Source organism: Rhinopithecus roxellana, chromosome 17, assembly GCF_007565055.1.
Source record: "Rhinopithecus roxellana isolate Shanxi Qingling chromosome 17, ASM756505v1, whole genome shotgun sequence".
Classification (NCBI taxonomy): domain Eukaryota; kingdom Metazoa; phylum Chordata; class Mammalia; order Primates; family Cercopithecidae; genus Rhinopithecus; species Rhinopithecus roxellana.
In genome coordinates this window covers 63012330-63037005 of record NC_044565.1, presented here as the reverse complement: position 1 = coordinate 63037005, position 24676 = coordinate 63012330, and the positions used below count along the sequence as shown (strand labels likewise).

General features: G+C 39.3%; 1 protein-coding gene and 2 pseudogenes across 3 annotated transcripts in view; 2 read left to right on the top strand and 1 right to left on the bottom strand.

The window, feature by feature from the left end:
* Positions 1-24676, bottom strand: part of ITSN2 (intersectin 2) — a 152577-nt gene that overhangs the window by 111598 nt on the left and 16303 nt on the right. For all 3 annotated transcript variants that reach the window (XM_010358494.2, XM_030920726.1, XM_030920728.1), the window contains one exon: positions 7566-7629. In XM_010358494.2, the coding sequence (XP_010356796.1) occupies positions 7566-7596 (31 nt within the window). In that variant the 5' untranslated portion in view covers positions 7597-7629. Of the gene's footprint in view, positions 1-7565; positions 7630-24676 lie in introns of those variants that run through there.
* Positions 9854-11470, top strand: LOC104658466 (annotated as a pseudogene).
* LOC115894221 lies at positions 14162-14649 on the top strand (annotated as a pseudogene).

Below are 24676 nucleotides of genomic sequence, written 5' to 3'. Positions count from 1 at the left end.
AACACAATAATGTACATGAACAGATCTTCAAGTGTTTAAAAAAACACTTTCTCAGTCCTGGAAGGCATTCAGGTCAGCCTCAACTCACTGGTCAGGGCTGTTAGAGATTTACCCTAGATTTTCTTCTTTGCAGGCCAAGACAAAGTGTGTGCAATTATGAATACAACCTGTTGTACCCAGATTACTGATTCAGGCCAGGTAGAAAAGTTAAAATAAAACTTAAGGAGAGGCTGGACATGGTGGTGCACACCTAATCCCAGGATTTCGGGAGGCTGAGGCAGGACGATCCCTTCAGCTCAGGAGTTTGAGACCAGCCTGGGCAACATAGTGAGACCCCATCTCTACATAAAACTTAAAAAATTAGCCAGGGGTGGTGGCTCACACCTGTAATCAAAGCTACTTGGGAGGCTGAGGTAGAAGGACTGCTTGAGCCCAGGAGATTGAGGCTGCAGTGAGCAGTGATCACACCACTGGGTGACAGAACAAGACCCTGTCTCAACAACAACAAAAAACAATAAAAACAACAACAAAAACACATTGTTTTTTAAGGAGAAAGCCACCTGGTTTTCTAAGGGAGACATTGATGATTTATAGGATTTGTTTAGCTGGGACCCTGCAGAGCACAGCTGAGAACGTTGCAGGCTGAGACTAACCTGCTGCTTGGAGTCCTGTTGATTAGTCTGAATCAAATGCTGCATAAAATAAATCAGACCTAGTCCCAGCCCCTGTTTTGTCAGATTAATCAGAGTGGTCAACCTAGTTGTATGTGTACTCATGAGAAAATTTGCTAGAAGTCAAGATAATGGAGAAACAAGGGAGAGAAACTCTTGGGAGACAATTCTCCATGAGTTTCTCATGTTTCTGTACATCTTCTAAACAAAAGGATTGGTAGCTTTTGTTCCAGACTCTCTTTGAGGATGTCTGCATTGCAAATACAGGGGTTTCTTCCTGAGCTCGGGATTAGCTTTTTGTTGTCCACTCTTCCCATGTGGTTATACCAGCTCTCTAAGGAGGTTTCTGTGAAGTTCTGCACATTCAACATGACTAATCACCATCTATACTTCTGACTACCTTTTCAATTTATTCTATTTCTGCCAATAAGGAACCAAATATGTTTAGGTATATAAACTCATAATTCCTGCTTGTATTGTATAAAAATCTGCCTTACAATTTCCCAGGAATGTATATCATTGAAAAGTAAGTGCTCACTATAATTTTTAACACTAATATGGGTTCAACAAATTATTCTTAGTCCTAAATGACTGGATTAAAAAATCTATAAATATCCTCTCTTAAAGAGAAGTTTTAAGATTATAGTTAAAAATAAAGAAACAGATGTACTGAAGAACTAAGGACCTAAAATAGCTAAACCTACACACTTTCTAAATAAAGAAATACCACATATGTAGTAAAAATCCTACTTGGTTTATCAGTTTATCAGAAAATAAAATAAACCTGTCAGGATTCCTGTCACTAGGAAGGCAAGTAGTGTAGCCACAGAACTGATTTTCTATTACATGACTTCGGAAAAATGATGATGCTGATTTTAAAAACAACAAAAATGACAACAACAAAGGATGACAAAGATGGAAGCAGCCCACCTTTACTGAACCCTGACTACTGTCAGGGATTTTATATGCAGTAACTCACTAAGCCCCTAGCATTAACCTATAAATTAAAGTACTATTATTATTCTCATTTTATAGGTAAGGAAATCGAAAACCTATGGTGATAAAGTAACTTGCTCAAGGTCATACAGTAAGTGACAGAGCTGAGATTAGAACCTGGGTAGCCTGACTCCAGAGCCTGCATGCTGAACTCTGCACTATACTATGTCCCAACATATGTGGATAAGATGCTCATGTTCTTTGTAATTCAGATGCCACCTCTATAAACTAGGAATATTATGTAACTCCACAGGCCTGTTGTAAAAATTACATGTAATATACCTCCCATTATAACTAACACTTAATGAAACTCACCGTGTGTCAGGTACTGTTCTAAGAGCTTTACATGTATTGCTTCAAGTAAGTCTCATAAGAATCCCATGAAGTAACTATTGCTATCACTGTTTTTCAGAGAAGGAAACAGTGGTACAGAGATATTAAATAATTTGCCCAAGGTAATAAAATTGGTAAGTGTTGAAGGCAAGACTAGAGTCTACTCAGGCTTAATTAAGAGTCTTAAACTATCTACCTTGTTGGTAATTAAAAAGAAATACACTCACAAATATATTGTCCATTGATTACCAACAAGATGAGAAGATAATTCAAGGTGGAAAACAGTCCTTTCAGAAAATGGTGCTGAAAGAACTGGATATCCATATGAAAAAAACAACAAAAGAACCTCAACCTTCCAGCATATACATGAATTAACTCTCAGTGAATCACAGAACTAGATATAAAACTTCTTGAAGAAAATATGGAAGAAAACGTTTGTGATTTTGGATTATGCAATGACTCTTTGGAACACAAAAGGCAAAAATCATTAAAATACTTTGACAAACTGGACTTCATAAAAATCTAAAATTTCCACTCTGTTAAAGGACGCTCTTAAGGAAAAGACAAACTACAGACTGAGAGAAAACATTTGCAAAACATATTCAATATAGGTCAGCATATATATAGAACCATTCAACTCAAAAATTAGAAAATAATCCCTCCTCCAAAGAAAAGGAACAAAAGATTTGGACAGACACATCAAAGATAAACAGATGGCAAATAAGCATGTGACAAGATGCTCAATATCACTATCATCAGGGAAATGTAAATTAAAGCCACAAAAAGGTATCATTACATGTCTATTCGCATGTCTGAAAATTAAAAAACAAATTAAAAAAAAATACAGAGTGCTGATAAAGATGCCAAACAACTGCAACTCATATATGCTGGTGGGAAAGCAAATGTGACAGTCACTTTGGAAAACAGTTTGGCAATTTCTTGTGAAGTTAAATATATATTTCCACATGACCCAACAATAGACTCTGGAGTATTAACAAAAGACTCTCGGGTAAATACCCAAGAGAAATAAAGACCTATTTCCACATAAAAACCTGTTCTCTGATGGTTATAGCAGATTTAGTCATAATCACTAAAACCTGGAAATAACCCAAATGTTCTGCACCTGAATGGCTGAACAGATAAATAAATTGTGGTACACATTTATACAATGGAATACTACTCAGCAGTAAACAGGAGAAATGCATGCAACATTATGAATGAATCACAAAGATATTTTGCTAACTGACAGAAGCCAGACGCCAAAGGCTACATATTGTATATTCCATTTATATGACATTCTGGAAAAGGCGGAACTGTAAGGACAGAAATCTGATTAGTGGTTGCCAATAATACGTGGCTAAAGGTGGAGGTATAAGGGTACAGAGAATTTTTAGGTGATGCAAATGTTTTATATCCTAATTTATATGACTAAACACAGTTTTAGAAACTCATCAAACTGTATTACTTTAAAAGGGTGAATTATACCCCCAATAAACCCAACTTTAAAATAAACTAAAACAAAAATATAAAGTATCTAATACATGCCTGCCATACGAAGAGTGCTCCATAAATTAGTTTCCTTATTCAACCCAATCCCAGGGAACAATATAATTAAAAAGAAGTCAGAGCATTCAAATCTTTCTCAGGGAATAGCCTGAAACTAAGGCTCTTTAGTTAGAAACCTTAAGACTATTTTAAGTCTGAAGAGTTTGGTTAGGAAGGCTTAAAAGCTGCCCTAACATATATGGGTATATATCCCCAGGCAGTGATAGACTCCACTGCTGTCTTAAGACAAAACAGAGTTCTGCTGCATCACCAGTGCTCATCACAATATGATGCTATCTTATATATATTACTATCTCCTCATATTTCTTTGGCCACGTGTTTTCACAGGGGCTAACTCAACCCATCTGTTTATGTTTACTGCTTATATCCTCGTGTCTCCAATCAGTAATCTTGACACCTTCATATTCATTCATTCAGTAAACATTTATGGGGTACGAAGATGAATAAAATGAACCACTTGGCTGGGCACTCGGAAGGCTGAGGCAGGGGATCACTTGAGCCCAGGAGTTGAGACCAGCCTGGCCAACACAGTGAGACCCCATGTCTAAAAAAATTTTTTTTAAGTAGATGGTAATGGTGGCACATGTCTGTAGTCCCAGTTACTCTGGAGACTGAGGCAGAAGGAATTGCTTGAGCCTGGGAGGTTGAGATTGCAGGGAGCAACGTTCATGCCACTGTACTCCAGGGTGGGTTGACAGAGCAAGACTCTGTCTCAAAAAACAAAGAACAAAAAAAAAAAAAACACACCTTAAAGGAACTCACAGACTCTAATATTTTAAAGAGACTCCATCAGCCAAGAAAATCACACACAACAATCATGGTTACATATTATCATGATTAATGTAACCAAGAGAATAAAAATATTCAAGGCATTTTAATACGGAATAATTTTTTAGTAGTGTTCAAATAATCTTTTAAAAACTTAATCATATTAAAACATAAAGTATTAATGCACCAAGAATTTTCTAGGAACAAAAAGATAACACTGGTCAGGTGTGATAGCTCAGGTAGATAGGTTAGGCGTGATAGTGCCTGTAATCCAAGCACTTTGGGAGGCTAAGGTGGGAGGACTACTTGAGCTCAAGAGTTCAAGACCAGCTTGGGCAACATAGTGAGACTCCCATCTCTACAGAAAATTTAAAAATTAGCTGGGTGTGGTGGCTCACGCCTGTGGTCCCAGCTACTCAGGAGGCAGAGGCAGAAGGATTGCTTGAATCTAGCAAGTCAGGGCTGCAGTGAGCTGTGTTCATACCACTACACTCCAACCTGGACAACAGAGTGGAGACCCTGTCTCAAAAAACAAAACACTGAAATAAGAAAACTGGGCAATACATGTAATTCAAAGCCAATTTTAAAATAGTTAATTCAATCCTGGCTTTCTTATTTAGATATATCAAGTAACAGAACGCTTTGACAAGGCAAAAGTTTGTTACTTTGAATTTCAAGTAAAAATCTCCCAATCTTAGTCTATATTTATCTGTAGATAATCTCTTCAGTAGAAGAGGCAGAAAAATCTAAGTTTGGGGGTTGATGTCTAATATTTCCCTAAAAAGCTAACAAACTTTTACAATATCTAATAATCATGTTAGAAATACATTAAAATTCTATCCACTTCCCCCAACTCATCACTGATATTGAAAATACGGGATTTTCATAAACATTTCTGTTGCTTATTCACATCTCACCTGCTGGCTCTTTCAAACAAGTTCTTATAGTCAGTGAAGAAAAAAAAATTCACATTAACAGAACATCTACTATAGGCTAGATCTCATCCAGTAAGGAGTCTCATCTCCGTTTTTACACACACACACATATATATACATACACACACACACATACACACATACACACATATACATTCACACACAGGCATACTTACAGACAACTCCCAATAGCAATGGGCATCAAAAACATTTAACAATCTATGTCAGGATTACTAGAGGAGCAAAGTTTTGTACTATACATGAACGCTGCTCTCCAGTAACATCTTAAACCCTGAACTGAACTTAAATTAGATATGTCTAAGTTATCGTCAGTCTTACTTAGGTAGGAAGGTACCACAGTCTACATATGCAATTAATTCTTCAGAAGTTTAAAAAAAATAACTATCTGTATGCCTATATAGCACTTCTAAATGCATTTTCCAATATTTTAGATGATTGTTCACATAATCATTCTTTTGTTATTGAATATTTCACTTGTTCTCAATGTTATATTTTATATAATGCAATGAACTGCAAAGTAGATATATAAATGTTTATGGAATGGAAGAAGCAGAATAAAGAAGGACCGGGACTGTACCACTTTATGTTCATTTTGCTTATAAACCTGATTAGTATGTTGCCTGAAGTTTACAATTCAACTGTTTAGTGCAAATTCCTTTGTATGGGGCATAAAAATCTTCAAACTTGAGTAGAGTATGTTACTACTACAATTACTGCCCTACTTTTAAACTTACATGTATCACTCATTATGGAAAAATTATTTAATTATTATTAATTGTCTGTGGCATCAATCTTTATAATCCCACACCATTTTCCCAATAGAAGCAATACTCACATTAATCCTTAAATAATAGGTTGAAAAGGTAAAACAAGAAACAATAAAATCTTTACTTCAAGTCTATCCTTAAATGACAAAGGGTCTTATCACGCATTAGAATTTGATTCTACTTTTTATACAAATAATTCACTTCTCCAAGATTTTCCTAATCCTGAGGCATAAAACTTTAGATATACAACATGTATTTTCACTTATACAAATAATTCACTTCTCCAAGATCTTCCTAAATCCTGAGGCATAAAACTTTAGATATACAGCATGTATTTCTGTTACTAATGTAATGATTTGGTCCTATGTCTGAAAACAAGTTTAAAAAGCAACTGATTCACACTAGATGGTAATATCAAAACAGAATCGCTTCATGAAGATGGTGGAATGGTGATTCTCCCCTCCTTTTTTTAATGCTCTTTAATATTACTGTTTTCAATTTAAATAATAATGAATTATTGAGTTTATTCTCTATTTCCTGATACTTATCTACAATTAGCTAATACAATTTACCATAAAATTAAGAACTCAGTATCTAGATTTCTTTAGCAATTTAAAAATATAATGCATTTTTTTCAATTAATTATAAATGACAAACACAGTAACTTAATACCTATTAAGGGCAGTTAATTAGTATTTGGAAAAAGAATTAAAGCTACAATCAGAACAAAACTTTAAAAACTTTTCATTATTGAAATTAGTAAGCATTTTCTTTTTCCTTTTCTTTTTTTTTGTTTTTGAGACGGAGTCTCACTCTTTCCCAGGCTCACTGCAACCGCCACCTCCCAGGTAGTTCAAGTGATTCTCCTGCCTCAACCTCCCAAGTAGGTGGGATTACAGGTGCCCAAGACCACGCTCGGCTAGTTTTTGTATTTTTAGTAGAGATGGGGTTTCACCATGTTGACCAGGCTGGTCTTGAACTCCTGACCTCAAGTGATCTGCCTGTCTCGGACTCACAAAGGACTGGAATTACAGGCATGAGCCACTGCACCCAGCCAGCACTCTTTTAAAATGTTTCATATTAAACAATTACGTATGCAGGCATACGTAATCTTATCTAAAGGGAAAACGTAATCTTACATAAATATTACTAAGTTAATCTTTATTGGCTTCATCGGTTTACGATCATCTTATGCTATCAAAATACCTTTAATATTCACCTTACAGCACTCTGCTTTTTGTCATCCAGTTTTATCCATCAAATACAATATACCTTTCGGTTATTCCTAACTGCTCAACGGCAAACACACATTCCAGAATATAGTCATGGGATTTACGACATAATATTCTTACAGAAGGTACATGCAGTGTTCCAAAATATTTTCAACAAGAATACTTCAAGTTTTGTATTTATAAGCTTAAGGAAAATTATCTACATGAATATTTTAAACCTCTACCAAAAACAAAAAATTCATAACCTCATCTTGCCACAAGCACAAAGCTGCTTACCATTCATAGCTGTGGGAAACTGAGCCATCATGGTCCTGAGTTTTCCTTGCTAGCTCTCGGCCATCTGCAACATAAAAATATTGTGCCGTTGGTAATACAACAAGGGCAGATCACAGCTTAGTGCACCCGCTAAGCAGTAGGAATGTCTGTCCCCTTCAGCTCACACTTCCAACAGAAAACAATGCAGAGCTTCTGCTGCTGCTGAACAGGCAGAATTTACATTTGAGGAAGGGTAAGAGATTCTGTTGGGTAATCATGCTGCCTTAATACAGAAAAACAGTCACATATTCAATAGCAGATACTGAATAAAGAAACCCTTGGCATGAACCAACATTCTTGTAGAAATTAATTTGGGAGAGAAGAAAATAAATCAACTGTATAAACTAAGTATGTAAAAATAACATGGAAATCCTTTTTTTTTTTTTTTTTTTTTTTTGAAACAGTCTCACTCTGTCACCCAGGCTGGAGGGCAGTGGTGCAATCTCAGCTCACTGCAACCTCTGCCTCCTGGGTTCAAGCAATTCTCATACCTTGGCCACCTGAGTAGCTGGGACTACAGGAATGCTCCACCATGTCTGGCTAATTTTTGTGTTTTTAGTAGGGATAGGGTTTTGCCAGATTGACCAGAATGGTCTCAAACTCCTGGCCTCAAGTGACCCGCCCATGTCAGCCTCCCAAAGTGCTGAGATTACAGGTGTGAGCCACTGCACCCAGCCCATATTATCATTTTTTAAAACTCCCAAACAAGAAAATTATTCAAAATAAATGTAGCACAGCTGTTTAAGTGAGCTCAAGGGGTTTATAAAATAGTCTAAAAGTAATTACTAAAACACACACATAATCATTAAAATACATATATAACATAACTAAATGTGTTCGTCAAGCACTCTAAGAGAAGGGACTTTGGAAATTCACAGCTCTGGATTCAAACCCAGCTCTCCTATTCTCCCATCTGTGACCATGGAAAAGTTATTTAACCTTTTTTGAGACTCAGATTACTCATCTATAAAAAATACTTTGCAGAAGTATTTTTTACAGTGTTAAACATAATCCATTAAACCGCCTGCCACACAGGGTGTTCAACAAATGGCTGCTATTTTGCAAACATCCAGAAAAGGAGAGTGCAATATCATTTTGAACCCTGAATTCATTATTCAGCTGTCAATAAATTCAAAATTTGTTCCATGAATATTTTTGTGGGTTTTTTTTCTTTTTTTTTCTTGAGACGGAGTCTCGCTCTGTCACCTAGGCTGGAGTGCAGTGGCACAATCTCGGCTCACTGCAACCTCACCTCCCAGGTTCAAGCAATTCTCCAGCCTCAGCCTCCTGAGTAGCTGGGTCTACAGGCGCACATCACCATATGCCCGGCTAATTTTTGTTTGTTTGTTTGTTTTAGTAGAACCAAGGTTTTACTATGTTGGCCAGGCTAGTCTTGAACTCCTAAGCTCAAGTGATTTGCTTCCCTCAGCCAGCCAAAGTGTTGGGATTACAGGCCACTGCGTCCAGCCTGTTCCACAAATTTTGAGAATAGGACCAGTTAGGAAGTGAAGGCCTAGCAAATTTACCGCAATGCACTTAGTAATTAAAACCATGGATCATAATATTGCAGGAAAACCCTACTATATTAAAAGATCATGCTGCATCTCATATATTTACCCAAATCTTTTAAATATTTATATTTTTGGAAGCCTAAGAAAAATATTTGCACAGCCATTTTAAACAAAGAAGGCATTAAGTGGTATATACATCGTGGTCAACGTTTGTCACCATTTTATAGCTAGCTTAAAAATGAACACAGAAGGAAGTCCCATAAATCAAGTTATGACTACAACTTCCTCAAATACAGAAATACTGCAAACAAATATAACATTTTTACTTCTTCAATTTTAAATCATAAGTAATGTTAACTCAAAATAAGCTATATGCCTGAAAACAATCTATTTACTTAACAGATAAGCAGTAGCAAGGGCCTTTATTAGTTTTCTGTGGCTGAGACCATTTTAAAACGTGGGAGAAAACCCACTATTGCAAATAATGCATTTTCTAACTCTGCATAATAGCATGTGAATTACTAAAGATGGCTCTAACAACAGAAAAACCAATGAAGAATGGGATCCCATGGACACAAGGCCTCAATTAGTTGGGATCTAGGTCTAAAACTTACAAATCATCTGTCTAGAACCATTTGTTGGTCATCACGTATTCTGTGAATACAAAAGAATGGCAAATAGAGAGCAGTATGAAGAAGAAGAGGCAAGAACGAACCCCGGACTGACCAAAGCCTGCACGCCACTGCACCCTGGGCCAAGCGCTTACCTCCCACTACCGTCGCCACCACCATGCCCAAGAGAAAGGGTAAAGGGGATGCTGATGGAGATAAAGACGAGGTGAAGAACGAACCACAGAGAAGATCCATGAGGTTGTCTGCTAAACCTGCTCCTCCAAAGCCAGAGCCCAAGCCTGAAAAGACCCCTGCAAAGAAGGGAGAGAAGGTATCCAAAGGGAAAAAGGGAAAAGCTGATGCTGGCAAGGAGGGGAATAACCTTGCAGAAAATGGAGATGCCGGCCGGGCGCGGTGGCTCAAGCCTGTAATCCCAGCACTTTGGGAGGCCGAGACGGGCAGATCACGAGGTCAGGAGATCGAGACCATCCTGGCTAATACAGTGAAACCCCGTCTCTACTAAAAAATACAAAAAACTAGCCGGGCGAGGTGGTGGGCGCCTGTAGTCCCAGCTACTCGGGAGGCTGAGGTAGAATGGCGTAAACTCGGAAGGCGGAGCTTGCAGTGAGCTGAGATCCGGCCACTGCACTCCAGCCTGGGCAACAGAAAGCTGAAAGTGTTGGAGATGACAAATGAAGTGTGTGCATTTTTTATAACTGTGTACTTCTGGTGACTGCACAGTTTGAAATACTACTTTTTATCAAGTTTATAAAAATGCAGAATTTTGTTTTACTTTTTTTTTTTTTTTTTTTTTTTGAGATGAATTCTCACTCTGTCGCCCAGGCTAGAGTGCAGTGGCGTGATCTTGGTTCACTGCAACCTCCACCTCCTGGGTTCAAACGATTCTCCTGCCTCAGCCTCCTGAGTAGCTGGGATTATAGGCAGGCACCACCACGGCCGGCTAACTTTTATATTTTTAGTAGAGATGGGGTTTCACCGTGTTGGTCAGGCTTGTCTCCAACTCCTGACCTCGGGTGATCCACCTGCCTCGGCCTCCCAAAGTGCTGAGATTACAGGTGTGAGCCACTGCGCCTGGCCACTTTTTTTTTTTTTTTTTTTTTTTTTTTTTTTTTGGTAGAGTTTGGCTCTTGTTGCCCAAGCTGGAGTGCAATGGTACAATCTCAGCTCACTGCAACCTCCGCCTCCCAGGTTCAAGCAAGTCTCCTACCTCAGCCTCCCAAGTAGCTGGGATTACAGGTGCGTATCATCACACCCGGCTAATTTTTTGTATTTTTAATAGAAATGGGGTTTCCCTATGTTAGCCAGGATGGTCTCAAACTCCTGACCTCAGGTAATCCACCTGCCTCAGCCTGCCAAAGTGCTGGGATTACAGGCATGAGCCACTGCGCCCAGCCTACTTTTTTTTTTTTTAGCTATGTTGTTAGCACAGAGAACACTTCATTGTTGTTTTTTGGGGAAAGGGCCATATGTCACTAATAGAATGTCTCCGAAGCTGGACTAATGTGGGGAAAACACCTTTCCCTTCTAGTTTTGAGAGAGTTCCTCTTGGCTCCCAGGAGGAGGGATTCCCTGACTTTAACACACATGGCCACCTTGGCACGTACAACTTTGTGGAATGGAAAACAAATTTGTTTTTATGTCCTCTTCTCCCTTTCCACCTTTCAGCAGAGACTTAACTCCCTTAAACCCAAGCATCTACTGGGACCTGATCCCCAATCACTAGTTACCAGTGTGTAAGGCAATCTGGACTCTCCAGTGATGCCACTGAGATGGCATCCGTTAAAAGAGCATTGGTTCTTCAGATAAATTCTGCTATTTTCATTTCACTTCCTGAAAGTCAGGGTCAGCTGGTGAAAAGTTGTTAAACAATATGCTAAATGTGAAATGTCAGCCCTCACTCTAAACTTCCCCTGTTCACAGCATCAGATGAAGACTTTGTTGGGTTTTAGAGTGGCTTTCTGATTTTTGGTCGTCTACTGAAGAAGGGAGTTTGAAAGTTGTGGCCGGGCGCAGTGGCTCACGCCTGTAATCCCAGAACTTTGGGAGGTCAAGGCGGGCAGATCACCTGAAGTCAGGAGTTCGAGACCAGCCTGACCAACATGGTGAAACCCCACCTCTACTAAAAATACAAAATTAGCCAGGCATGGTAGCACATACCTGTAATCCCAGCTACTCGGGTGGCTGAGGCAGGAGAATCGCTTGAACCCAAGAGATGGAGGTTGCAGTGAGCCAAGATCGGGCCATTGCACCCTAGCCTGGGCAACAAGAGCGAAACTCCATCAAAAAAAAAGAAAGAAAGAGAGAGAGAGAGAGAGAGATAGGGTGGGGGGGAAAGAAAATTGTTGTATACTGTTAATGATTGTCTGCCCATGTCCTGCCTGAAATACCATGATTGTTTATGGAAAGTATCTCTACTAAAGCTGGATACAGTTTGACTTCAAAAAAAAAAAAAGAATGCCAAATAGCAGATACTCAATAATCACAGGCATAATTCTGAAATAAAACCTGAGAATGAACCAAATATTAATAATATTACTGGCAATAAGGGCAAATCCCTTGGGTAAAGCTGAAGAGCTGAAGGTACTAGTATTACAGAATCTTTATCATCTAGTATGTGGAATTTAGCCACCCATGCACATATGTACCATATTATATGTAACATTTATGTTGTATGTAAAATATGGGAGTATATTTTGTTGGAACCAATAAGCTTTTAAAACATATTTCATACCTATTACATTTACATTCTCTCTGCCCCACTGTAGAATTATTACCTAATGCTTAACAATTCTACTAGTCTATTTGCAGAGTAGTACTTAAAGAATAATTATAATTGAAATTTTGAAAATGCAACAGATACAAAAAACTTTGTTTTACATTTTTCAAAAAGCAATTAATAAATTAACATTTACTATTTACCATTAATTCAATACACTTCTGTTGATCACAGTACAGGTGCTGTGTCATGCTGAATGTTCACTGAGAATACAATATGTTTCAGGTTCTGCAGAAGGAGCTTCAGACACTGAGAAGCTTGTAGACTTATCTACCAGGTGCCAGATACTGCTAGGCACCTTTGATAATACGGATACTCCTCTCACATATCCCTACAAGGCAGATGATACTGTACTCATTTCACAGAAGAAACTGAAGAGGTTAAATTACTTGCCCAAATTCAGTATGTCATGAAGCCAGAATGCAAGCCCAAGTCTGTCTAATTCTAAAGCCCATGAACTTCCCATGGGCTTTATATGCCTCTTCCTCTCTTAAATGGAGATAATACATCACAGGTTCCTGCAAACAGCAGTAGAACTTACTGTTAACAAATTTGTCCAAGAGAAGAAAAACAAGCCAGAGATGACTCCCAACACACTGGACAGCATCAATCACATACATAAATTAGGGAGTGCTAATTGTTTCTTATCTCTTGGTATAACTCTCTGAAAGGAAGAAAAGGGTAACCAGCATCTTCCCAGGTACATGACCGGTGCCTGTTTCAGGCAAGTGCAACTGAAGTCGGCATCCAACACACACCAGTTTCTACTCTTCACAGGGGATGTAGTGACGGGCAATTTTGGCAAATGTACAGTCATCATATATTTTGAATATTGTTAGTTACGTATGTTTTTTAGAATATTCATATGATTTTGCTGCTCATTAAAAATTAATGGAGAACTGGCATTGTTACCTTAGCAGAAAGCAATAAAACATATTGGGTAAATGGTAGGCATAAGGCAAAGAACACTGCTTCAATTTAATATAATTCAGATGCAATTTGGAGTAACTGCTAAACGTACTTCAGACAATGTAGAAAATATACTCACACTAAGACAGAAAAAAGTAGAAATGCTAGAACAAAAGCAGGAAATCCTGTTTTACAAAGGGTCAGTAAGACTCAGAAAAAGTCACAGCCATTGTAAGTGAAAAGTCGCTTAATTAAGGTTTAGGGGTTCCTTTTTGTTTTGTTTTGTTTTGTTTTTTGAGATGGAGTCTCATTCTGTCACGTAGTCTGGAGTGCAGTGGCACAATCTTGGCTCACTGCAACCTCCACTTCCTGGGTTCAAGCAATTCTCCAGCCTAAGCCTTCTAATTAGCTGGGACTACAAGCGCACACCACCATGCCCAGCTAGTTTTTTTTTTTTTTTTTTTTGAGATGGAGTCTCCCTCTGTCCACCCAGCCTGGAGTGCAATGGCGTGATCTCGGCTCACTGCAACCTCTGCCTCCCAGGTTCAAGCGATTTTCCTGCCTCAGCCTCCCGAGTAGCTGGGATTACAGACGCCCACCACCGCGTCCAGCTAATTTTTATATTTTTAGTTGGGGGGGTGGTTCGCCATGTTGGCCAGGCTGGTTTCGAACTTCTGACCTCAGGTGATCTGCCCACCTCGGCTTCCCAAAGTATTGCGATTACAGGCATGAGCCACCATGCCCGGCCTAATTTTTGTATTTTTAGTAGAGATGAGGTTTCACCATCTTGATCAAACTCCAAACCCCTTGGCCCAGCCAAGGTTAAAGTTTTTGTTTGTTAAGAAGCACAGTTACAGAAAGAATTACGATTACCTTCCATGGCAACAGCACTCACGCAAACATGGTGAACATTCCTAAAACCCGCAGGACTTTCTGTAGTAAGTGTGGCAAGCACCAACCCCACGAAGTGACACAGTACAAGAAGTGCAAGGATTCTCTGTATGCCCACGAAAAGTGGTGTTATGACAGGAAGCAGAGCGGCTATGGTGGGCAAACTAAGCTGATTTTCCAGAAGAAGGCTAAAACTACAAAGAAGATTGTGCTAAGGCTTGAGTGCATCAAGCCCAACTGCAGATCTAAGAGAATGCTGGCTATTACAAGATGCAAGCATTTTGAACTGGGAGGAGATGAGAAAGAGCCAAGTAATCCAGTTCTAAGTGTCATATTTTCTTTTATTATAAAGACAATAAAATCTTGAGTTTATATTAAAAAAAATCATAATTACAATTATCATTTAGTCCAAAACCCTCAATTTTCAAGATGGGAAAACTAAGAAACTTGTAAAAGATCACAAGTTAAGAGCAAAGGTCCCAGAAACTACGTCTCTGATGTAAATGTCCAGTGCTCTGGTTTTTTAAGACAAAGCATCACTCTGCCATGCAGGTGGGAATGCAGAGGCATGATCTCAGCTCACTGCAACCTCTGCCACCTGGGCTTGAGCAATCTGCCCACCTCAGCCTCCTGAGTAGCTAGGACTACAGGCATGTACCACCATGCTCGGCTAATTTTTAAATTTTTTGGTAGAGATGCGGCCTCACTACATTTCCCAAGCTGGTCTCCATCTCCTGGGCTCAAGTGAACCTCCCACCTTGGCCTCCCAGAGCGCTGGGATTACAAGCAAAAGCCACTGCACCCAGCCTTCCAGTGCTGTTTTTTCTTTTCTTTTCTTTTTTTTTTTTGGAGACAGAGTCTCACTCTATCCCCCAGGCTGGAGTGCAGTGCGTGATCTTGGCTCACTGCAACTGCAACCTCCACCTCCCAGGTTCAAGTGATTCTCATACCTCAGCCTCCCGAGTAACTGGGATTACAGGTGCCCATCACCATGCCTGGCTAATTTTCGTGTTTTTAGTAGAAATGGGGTTTTGCCATGTTGGCCAGGCTGGTCTCGAACTCCTGACCTCAGGTGATCCGCCCGCCTCAGCCTTCCAAAGTGCTGGGATTACAGGTGTGAGCCACCAGGCCCAGCCCAGTGCTCTATTTTTAAGTTTCCCAACTTGCCCACTCATATCACCTGGGATATTTACTAATTGTACAGTATGAATAGAACCTAAATAAATGTTCTTGCCTTGAGACCCTTCCACACAGCTAGTAGTTTTTTCTTAAAGCACTAATTAATGCCCCTTTCCTTAGAATATGCTTAGAAAATCTTCCACTGATTGTAAGTTAAAGTCCAAACTTCTTAGTGTAAAATACGGCCCTCTTCAGTATCTCACTCTATCACATTCTCCAGGTACTTTCCATTTCCATATGTCCTAAGTATACCAACCTTTTTTGAAACAGTAACTTTTGTTCTCTCCTCTACTTCAAAAAGAGTTGCTCCCTTTGTCATGGTCATCACACTTTTTTCTCCTTCTTTGATTCCCAATTCAAATGTCATCTTGTCTTTGAAAGACTTCTATCCTCCCAAGTAGTCACTATCTCCTGTGTGTGTCCATACACTTGTTTACACCGCAATAACCTCATTTATCCACTATTTTAATTTCATAATTGCCTGTTTCACATGTCCTGGAGAGAGAGCATTTTTATTTACCTCCATATGCCTGGTTTCCAAATCAGATCTTCCAAAGAAAACACTCGATAAATATTTGCTGAACAAATAAATAATACAGTTGAGATACCAAAAAAGATGTGAATAAAGCAAGCAGGGAAAGGCAATGATAAATGAATATAGAGAAAATAACCCAGCAGGAAGCAGAACAGGCTCCAACCTACTTCCATTAAACCCTGCAGAAATCAGAGTTGTGCAACATGGCTCTCCTGTAACTTGGCTTTTCTTTCTTTTGAGTATACTTTTAAAGAAAGGTTTATTTCCCATTGAATTCTGAAGGTTTTTTTATTGAGAGTGAGGAGGAAGGCTCAGGTTTTTTAATTACTTCATGATTCAATATTTTGAATCATTTTGATTAAATAAATTTGACTAATGGTTTGACATTCAAAAGCACAATCATCAATCATCAAGTTCCTGCAGGGGTGTGTGTGTGTCTATATGTATATATGTGGGTATAGATATCTTTTTTTTTTTTTTTGAGACAGATTCTCACTCTATCACCCAGGCTGGAGTTCAGTGGCATGATCTCGGCTCACTGCAACCTCAGTCTCCTGGGTTCAAGTGATTCTCCTGCCTCAGCCTCCCAAGTAGCTGGGATTACAGGCGCGCACTACCACGCCCGGCTAATTTTTCGTATTTTTAGTAGAGACGGGGTTTCACCATGTTGGCCAGGCTGGTCTTGAACTCCTGACCTCGTGATCAGCCCACCTCAACCTCTCAAAGTGCTGGGATTACAGGCGTGAGCCACCGTGCCTGGCCTTTTTTTTTTTTTTTTTTAAGAGACATGGCCTTGCTACATTACCCAGGCTAGACTCAAACTCCTGATCTCAAGAGATCCTCCTGCCGCCTCAGCCTCTCAAGTAGCCAGGACTACAAGTGTGCACCACTGTGCCCAGCTTCCTGCAGGTATATTTTATAAAACTTTCTCTAGGGTGTCTGCCACTCCCAGCATGTGCTAGGTACACACAGCCAACATCCAAACTATACTTGTTGATCAGCTGAGAAAAATGTTCCTGTCTCATTCAGTTCCCAAGGAGATCAAGGTCAGTTTTATATGAATGTAAACCAAAAATAAAATTCTAAGGCCCCCCAACCATCTGAATGGACTTCCTTCTCATCCAGGGCACTGTTAAAATTTAACCTGAGGCTGGTTCAGGCCATGATGGGAAGTGGGGTTCAGACATACTCATTAAACCTCACTGGCATTAACATCAACACAGACAGTCTGATACGAAGCATTTACAATCTATCCTCTCAGAAGCCTGCCACCCAGAGGCTTCATCTGCATGATAAAACTTTAGTCTTTATAACCTCTTACCATCATCATAACCCAGTCTTTTCCTTTCTACTGCTCCCAGATCTTTAGATAAACTCAACCAATTGTCAACCAGAAAATTTTTAAATCTACCTATAAACTGGAAGGCCACCCTCCCCTTCAAGTTGTCCCACCTTTCTGGATGGAACCAATGAATTTCTTAAATGTATTTGATTGAAGTCTCTTGTCTCCCTAAAATGTATAAAACCAGCTGTGCCCCAACCACCTTGGGCACATGTTCTCAGGACCTCCTAAAGGCTGTGTCACGGGCCATGGTCACTCATATTTGGCTCAGAATAAATCTCTTCAAATATTTTAGAGAGTTTGGTTCTTTTCATCAACATGAGAAGAGCCTGAGCAAAATTACCTGCTAGTTTATATAGTTTCTGCAGTAAGATGAAATTTACAGAATACATATATTCCCCACCTGAGCATTCATTCATTCTTTCATTCTACCATTCATTTATTCATCAAACATGAATGGTCATTATAATAAAGGGATTTGGCCAGGTGCAGTGGCTCACACCTGTAATCCCAACAACTCAAGAGACTAAGGCAGGAGGATTGATGAGGCCAGGAGTTCAAGACCAGCCCAGACAACACAGCACGACCCCACCCCTACAAAAATAATAATAAATAATAAAGGGATTTGGGGAATGCCAAGAGAACCCAGAGAACAGAACAAACACTACTTGAGAGGTAAATCAAAGTGAAGTACATGTAATCGCGGAGGTAATATTTGTGTAAGAATTATCTAATATGAAGTTGGTGGCAAACTGAATGAACTCCAAGTGTCCTTGGAGTGAATGACATTGTATAGTGTGCGGATAGGCTCTGTTATAAAGAAAGGAAGTTTCTGAACCTAAGAGAAGGACTAGTTAAAAGGAGGAAAGCACAAGAGCCAGTGTAACACTAAAACCACTCCTACTCCTATTCAAAAACGATGTGATTTGAGAGTGATGTAATTTCAAAGAAGTCACTTCATCTTAAGAGGTGCAAGAGGCCAGGTGTGGTAGCTCATACCTGTAATCCCAGCACTTTAGCAGACCAAGGCAGGCAGATCGTTTGAGTCCTGGGCAATACAAGGAAACACCATCTCTACAAAAAATACAAAACTTAGCCGGGTATGGTGGTGTGTGCCTATAGTCCCAGCTACTCAGGAAGCTGAGGTGGGAGGGTCACTTGACCTTGGAAGGCGAAGGTTGCAGTGACCTGAGACTGTGCCACTGCACTCCAGCCTGAGCGACAGAATGAGACTCTGTCTCAAAAAAAAAAAAAAGAGTTAAACCTTTAGAAACCCAGTAGTCTTCAAATTATGCTCCTTGGAGTTCTAAAAGTTTCAAGGCGGTACAATAGAGGTGGGGTAGGGAGGAAAGGGGGGAAGGTTGGAAGGGATACCAACTTCAACGAGAGTAGCTCTGTTTTTGTGTTTTATATATTGAGGCTTCTCCATAAGATTTCATCTGATTTTTTTTTTAAGAGATAAATGACAACATTCTGAACTGCATCCTCTTCATTTCAGAAACAACTAAATAGGTCAGGTGTGGTTCACGGCTCATACCTGCAATCCCAGCACTTTGGGAGGCCACAGTGGGAGGATCACTTGAGCCCAGGAGCCCAAGACTAGCCTGGGCAACAGGGAGAATCTTTCTCTACAAAAAATTAAAAACTTAGTTGGGCGTGGTGGCACACACCTGTAGTTCTAGCTACTCAGGAGGCTGAGGTGAAAGGATCATTTGAGCCCAGGAGTTCAAGGTTACAATGATCTATATTATCATGCCACTGCACTCCAGCTTGGGTAACAAAGTGAGACAGTGTCTCTAAGATAAATTAATGTAAAAAAACAAATAGAAGCCAAAGAGATTAAGTAACCAAGATCACACAATTTAAGAAAAACAGTAAGCCATGCTATTGATTCTGGACATTGCTGTGCAAGTCACGGAGAGCCAGTATTTAAAACACAGTATAAAGGTAAGTGTACTTGGCAGGGCACGGTGGCTCACGCCTGTAATCCCAGCACTTTGGGAGACCAAGGTGGTGGATTACCTGAGGTCAGGAGTTTGAGACCAGCCTGGCCAAGATGGTATAACCCCATCTCTACTAAAAATACAAAAATTAGCCGGGCATGGTGGTGCACGCTTGTAGTCCCAGCTACTTGGGAGGCTGAGGTAGGAGAATCGCTTGAACCCAGGAGGTGGAGGTTGCCGTGAGCTGAGATCACGCCACTGCACTCCAGCCTGGGTGACAGAACGAAACCCCATCTCAAAAAAAAAAAAAAAAAAAAAAAAAGTTGAATGTACTTGTTTACCCAGCAGCACCAAGATAAAGAAAGTCAAAATTGTCGCAGTCCCCCAAGTCCCCTGATGCTCCCTTCCAGCCTCTGTCCCACCAGGGAAACATGATCCCAACTTCGAATACCATAGATTCGTTCTGCCTGTTAAGGTACCTTATATGAATGAAATTATGTAGCCTGCTATGTCTCTTTTGTTCAGCATTTGGTCTATAAGTTGTGTCATTATAGATCCTGTGTTCTCAAAAAAGAAAAACACACACACACACATACAGTATATATTCTAGTTAGAGACCCAGATTTGGTAGTTATCAGAGATTAGGAATACTTGTAATGTCAGTGAATTACATTATCCAGGGAAAGTACATATAAAAAAATATATAAGAAGGCTGGTCTTTTAAAAAGAGAAGACAACTCTGATAAGCAGTATAGGAACAAACTGGACTTTTGAGTCTTGAGACAAACACACCAATTATGAAGTGACTAACATAGTCCAGGCAGTGAGAACTTGAACTTGAGCAATGGAGAAGAGGTATTTCAAAGGTAGAATAGACAGGATTTTCTGATCAGCTAAATGTGGAAGATGAAAGAGGAGCATCACAGATGGGTTTCTATCTTGGGTGACTGTAGAGCAGTAATATTAACGAACACAGAAGCTCTAAGAAAGTAGGAATCTAGACGTTAGATTTGGGGGATGAACAACAAAATGTTCAATTTTGAGCATACCTAATCCGATCCACCTACAAAGACATCTAGATGGAAGCGTTCAAGAGATAGTAAACTATCTAGAAACTCAGATTTTGTAGTCATTAGGGATTGGGAGTGGTTGTAATCATGTGGGTGAATGACACTATCCAGAGAAATAATGTATAAGAAAAAAGAGACAAGATTAGTCAGAAACAGAGGTTCTGAAACAGGAGAAATCAGGATACAGAGTTAAGAGTTGCAAGGAGAAAATGGAATTGTCACAGAAGTTAAGACTCAGCTATTAGAGTTGGCAATCTGGAGTGAGTGTAGTTCTAGTACAGTGATGGCTGTAAAAGCCAAATTGAAGTAGATTAGGCAATAAATGTTTAAAATAAGGGGAAGAGCCTGGGCCTGGTGGCTCACACCTATTATCCGAGCACTTTGGCTGGCCAAGGCAGGCGGATCGCACGAAGTCAGGAGACCAGTCTCGTGGTTAACATGGTGAAACCCTGTCTCTACTAAAAATACAAAAATGAGCCGGGCATGGTGGTGAGTGCCTGTGAGACGGGAGAATAGCTTAAACCCAGGAGGTGGAGGTTGCAGGGAGCCAAGATCTCACCACTGCCCTCCAGCCTGGGCGACAGAGCAAAATTTCCTCTCAAAAAATACATAGGAAAAAAGGTAAGATTTAAGAAAGGGAGGCAGAGTTATTATAAGGCTTTGGTTTTTAGGTGACAGAACAAAACTATTTTTAGACAAAAAAAAAAAAAAAAAAAAGAAAGAAAGATTTAATTTACAAAAAGGAGATGGAAGAGAAGTTACCTAATGGAAGTTAGGGCCAGAAAAAGAAGTAGTAGACAGCTCTAGAACACGAAGTTAGAACCTGGGACAGATACTTCTGTCTCTGAGAATGAAGTTCAGGAACAGTAGTAAGAACGAACAAACGCACACATAAGTTTAGAAACAGAAGAAAGAGCAGTTGGGAAAGTACAGATTTTTTTTCTACCATTTTTCTTTTCTTTTATAGATACATATCTTTTAGAGACAGTCAATGTTGCCCCGGCTGGAGTGCAGTGGCATAATCATGGTGCACTGCAGCCTCGACCTCCCAGGCTCACGTGATTCTCCCACCTCAGCTTTTCAAGTGGCTGGGACCACCGGAGCGTGTTGCCAAGTCCAGCTAATTTTAAAAATTTTTTATAGAGACGCAGTCTCCCTATGTTGCCCAAGCTGGTCTCAAACTCCTAAGCTCAAGAGATCCTCCCACCTCAGCCTCCCAATGCAAGCTTTCTTTGTCTCTTCTTCAGGCTCAGATAACAGTCCAAAGGGCAGGGCTAAAGACAGACTCCTTGATCTCATAGGCCCTCAAGAGTCTAAGCACAAATTTCTCTCCTCTGCAAGCCAAAAAAGAGAAAGACATATGCAAATCAGTTCCCATGACTCAACCAGTTATGTGCATTTCAGCTTGCATTCAAATTAGCTTAGGCCCTACACATCAAAACATTTGTTGAAATGAATGAATGTGAAGGAAAACATTCTAGGCAGAGGTTACTCTGCAAAAGCAGAGTAACTAGTGTGGTCTGGAAAAATAGATTACTTATTCACATGTAATAGTGAAGGGCTGGCCTGGCACAGTGGCTCATGCCTGTAATCCTAGTACTTGGGAGGCCGAGGCAGTGGATCACCTTGAGGTCAGGAGTTCAAGACCAGCCTGGACAACATGGCGAAATCCCTCTCTACCAAAAACACAAAAAATTAGCCAGGCGAGGTGGCATGCGCCTGTGGTCCCAACTACTCAGGAGGCTGAGGAGGGAGGACTGCTTGAGTCTGTGAGGTAGAGGTTGCAGTGAGTCAAGATCGTGCCACTGCACTCCAGCCTGAATAACAGAGTGAGACTCTATCTCAAAAAAAAAAAGAATAGTGAAAGGCTAACAACAATGCAAGGAGCCATAACAACAGACACAAAAGGAAGCACCGCGCCGACGCCTAGCTGACACAAATGTCAAGGAGCACAAGACCCTTAAAGCAATCGGAAAAATTAAACATTAAAATGTATATATACACATAACAGAAAGTGAAAGTCCATTACCAAGAAAACAATCATTAGCAGTTTTGAATAGATTGTTCCAGATATTTCCTATTTATATACTAGCAAATACCACTTTTACAAAAATGAAGTCATACTTCATTGTTCTGCTTTTTTCATGTTACCAATTTTTCACAGTGAATAAGTAATCTTCTATTTTTCCAGACCACACTAGTTACTCTGCTTTTGCTCGTACTGTAACCTCTGTCTAGAATATTTTCCTTCACATTCATTCATTTTAACAAATGTTACGATTAATGCTACAATAAACCTTCTTCATACATGTGTGTACATATAGGTCTGTGGACAGATATGTGTTTCCAAAGATAAATTCTAGAAGTAGAAGTAGCAGCTTAGAGAGTATGAACATTCTAATTTTAATAGATAATACCAAACAGCCCCCTAAATTGGACTTTACCTATAAAGTCTCTCAATACAGGCTGATAGCATAACACCAATAAGATGGGGTTTAGAGACAAAACCCTCTAACCCTGACTTAATTCAAAAGACATTTTAGAGTACCTATACCAGTAATACACTGCATTTCCTCTAAGCAACTTTCCACAAACATTATTTCCCTTAACTAAGCTTTATTCTCCAAACACATGTAATTTATAAGCACATGCTCCACAAAAATCTCAAACATGAAAAACTTACTAAGCAGACTCCACAGACAGGGGAGGAGGGGTGAATTTGAAGACCCAGTCCTGATTACCACAGTTAACAGTTTGGTATTTGTTTTTCTGGATTTATTTTATGCATATATAAACAAACATGTTATTTTCAAACCCAAATAAAATTATGCTAGCCAATTAATATTCTATTATTTTCACTACACATATTACAGATATCCTTCCATAGCAATATATAACACATCAATCATATCCTTTTAAGTAGGTGTACAGCATTTTATTATATGGATGTACCAGAAATTAAGCTATCTCCCATTGGTGGACATTAAGACGGTTCCCAATTTTTTGCTTAACAAACCATACTACTTTGAACATCCTCATAGATATACACTGAGTATTTAGGTAGGACAATACTTCTAGAAGTAGAATTAATGGGTATCAAGTTGCTTTCCAAAATTATTAATAGTACCATTTTATATTCCCACTGGTACGTAAACATACTTGTTTCTGTATAATCTTGCCAATATTTGATATAAACAATTATTTTATATATTGCCAACCTGAGAGGCAAATTTTTTCTAAATTTTCATTTCTCTGATCATTAGGGAACTCAGCATCTTTCATATATCTATCATGTATATTTCTCCTATGAATTGCCTATTCATTTATTTTGCCCATTTTCTATAGCATGCTGTTCAATGGAAATACAACACAAACTAAAAAACGTAATTTTAAATGTTCTAGTAGCCACATGTTAAAAAGTAAAATTAGGCCAGGCGCAGTGGCTCACGCCTTTCCCAGCACTTTGGGACGCTGAGGCAGGTGGATCATCTGAGGTCAGGAGTTTGAGACCAGCCTGTCCAACACGGTAAAACTCCGTCTCTACTAAAAATATAAAAATTAGCTGGGTGTGGTGGCGGGCACCTGTAATCTCAGTTATGCAGGAAGCTGAGGCAAGAGAATCGCTTGAACCTAAGAGGCAGAGGTTGCAGTGAGCCCAGACTGCACCAGTGCACTCCAGTTTGGATAATAGAGTGAGACTCCATTTCAAAAAAATACATAAAAAGTAAAAATAAACAGGTAAAATTTGTGTTAATATATTTTAATTAGTTCATATCTAAATATTATCATCTCAACATATGATCAGTATAAAAATTCTTAAGACATTTTACATTTTTGTACTAAGTCTTCAAACTCCAGCTTTTACACTTATTACATGCTTAGAGATGCTTAGAGTACTTCTCAATATAGAACTAGCCACATTTCATGTGCTGACTAACCGCATGTTGCTAGAGGCTACTGTATGGGATAATGTGGGTCTATAGGATCTTTATATGTCAGAGCTCAGATTTCCCCCATTTCAGCCTTTTTTTCCCCTACAGTTTTATTTTTACTGTACAAATAATTTAAAAACAAAGGCTTCAAATAATGTAAAATTATGAAGAACAAAACATGACAGTCATTCTTTATTACCTCACAGTACCATCTCCAAGATAACCGTATCAGCCACTGAAGTACATTCTCACAGCCTATTTTTACATATTATATAAATGTATATATATCCATATGTATTTTACATTGTCTTAACCTTCTTCTAAGATAGTACCCATGAGAAATACCATATTC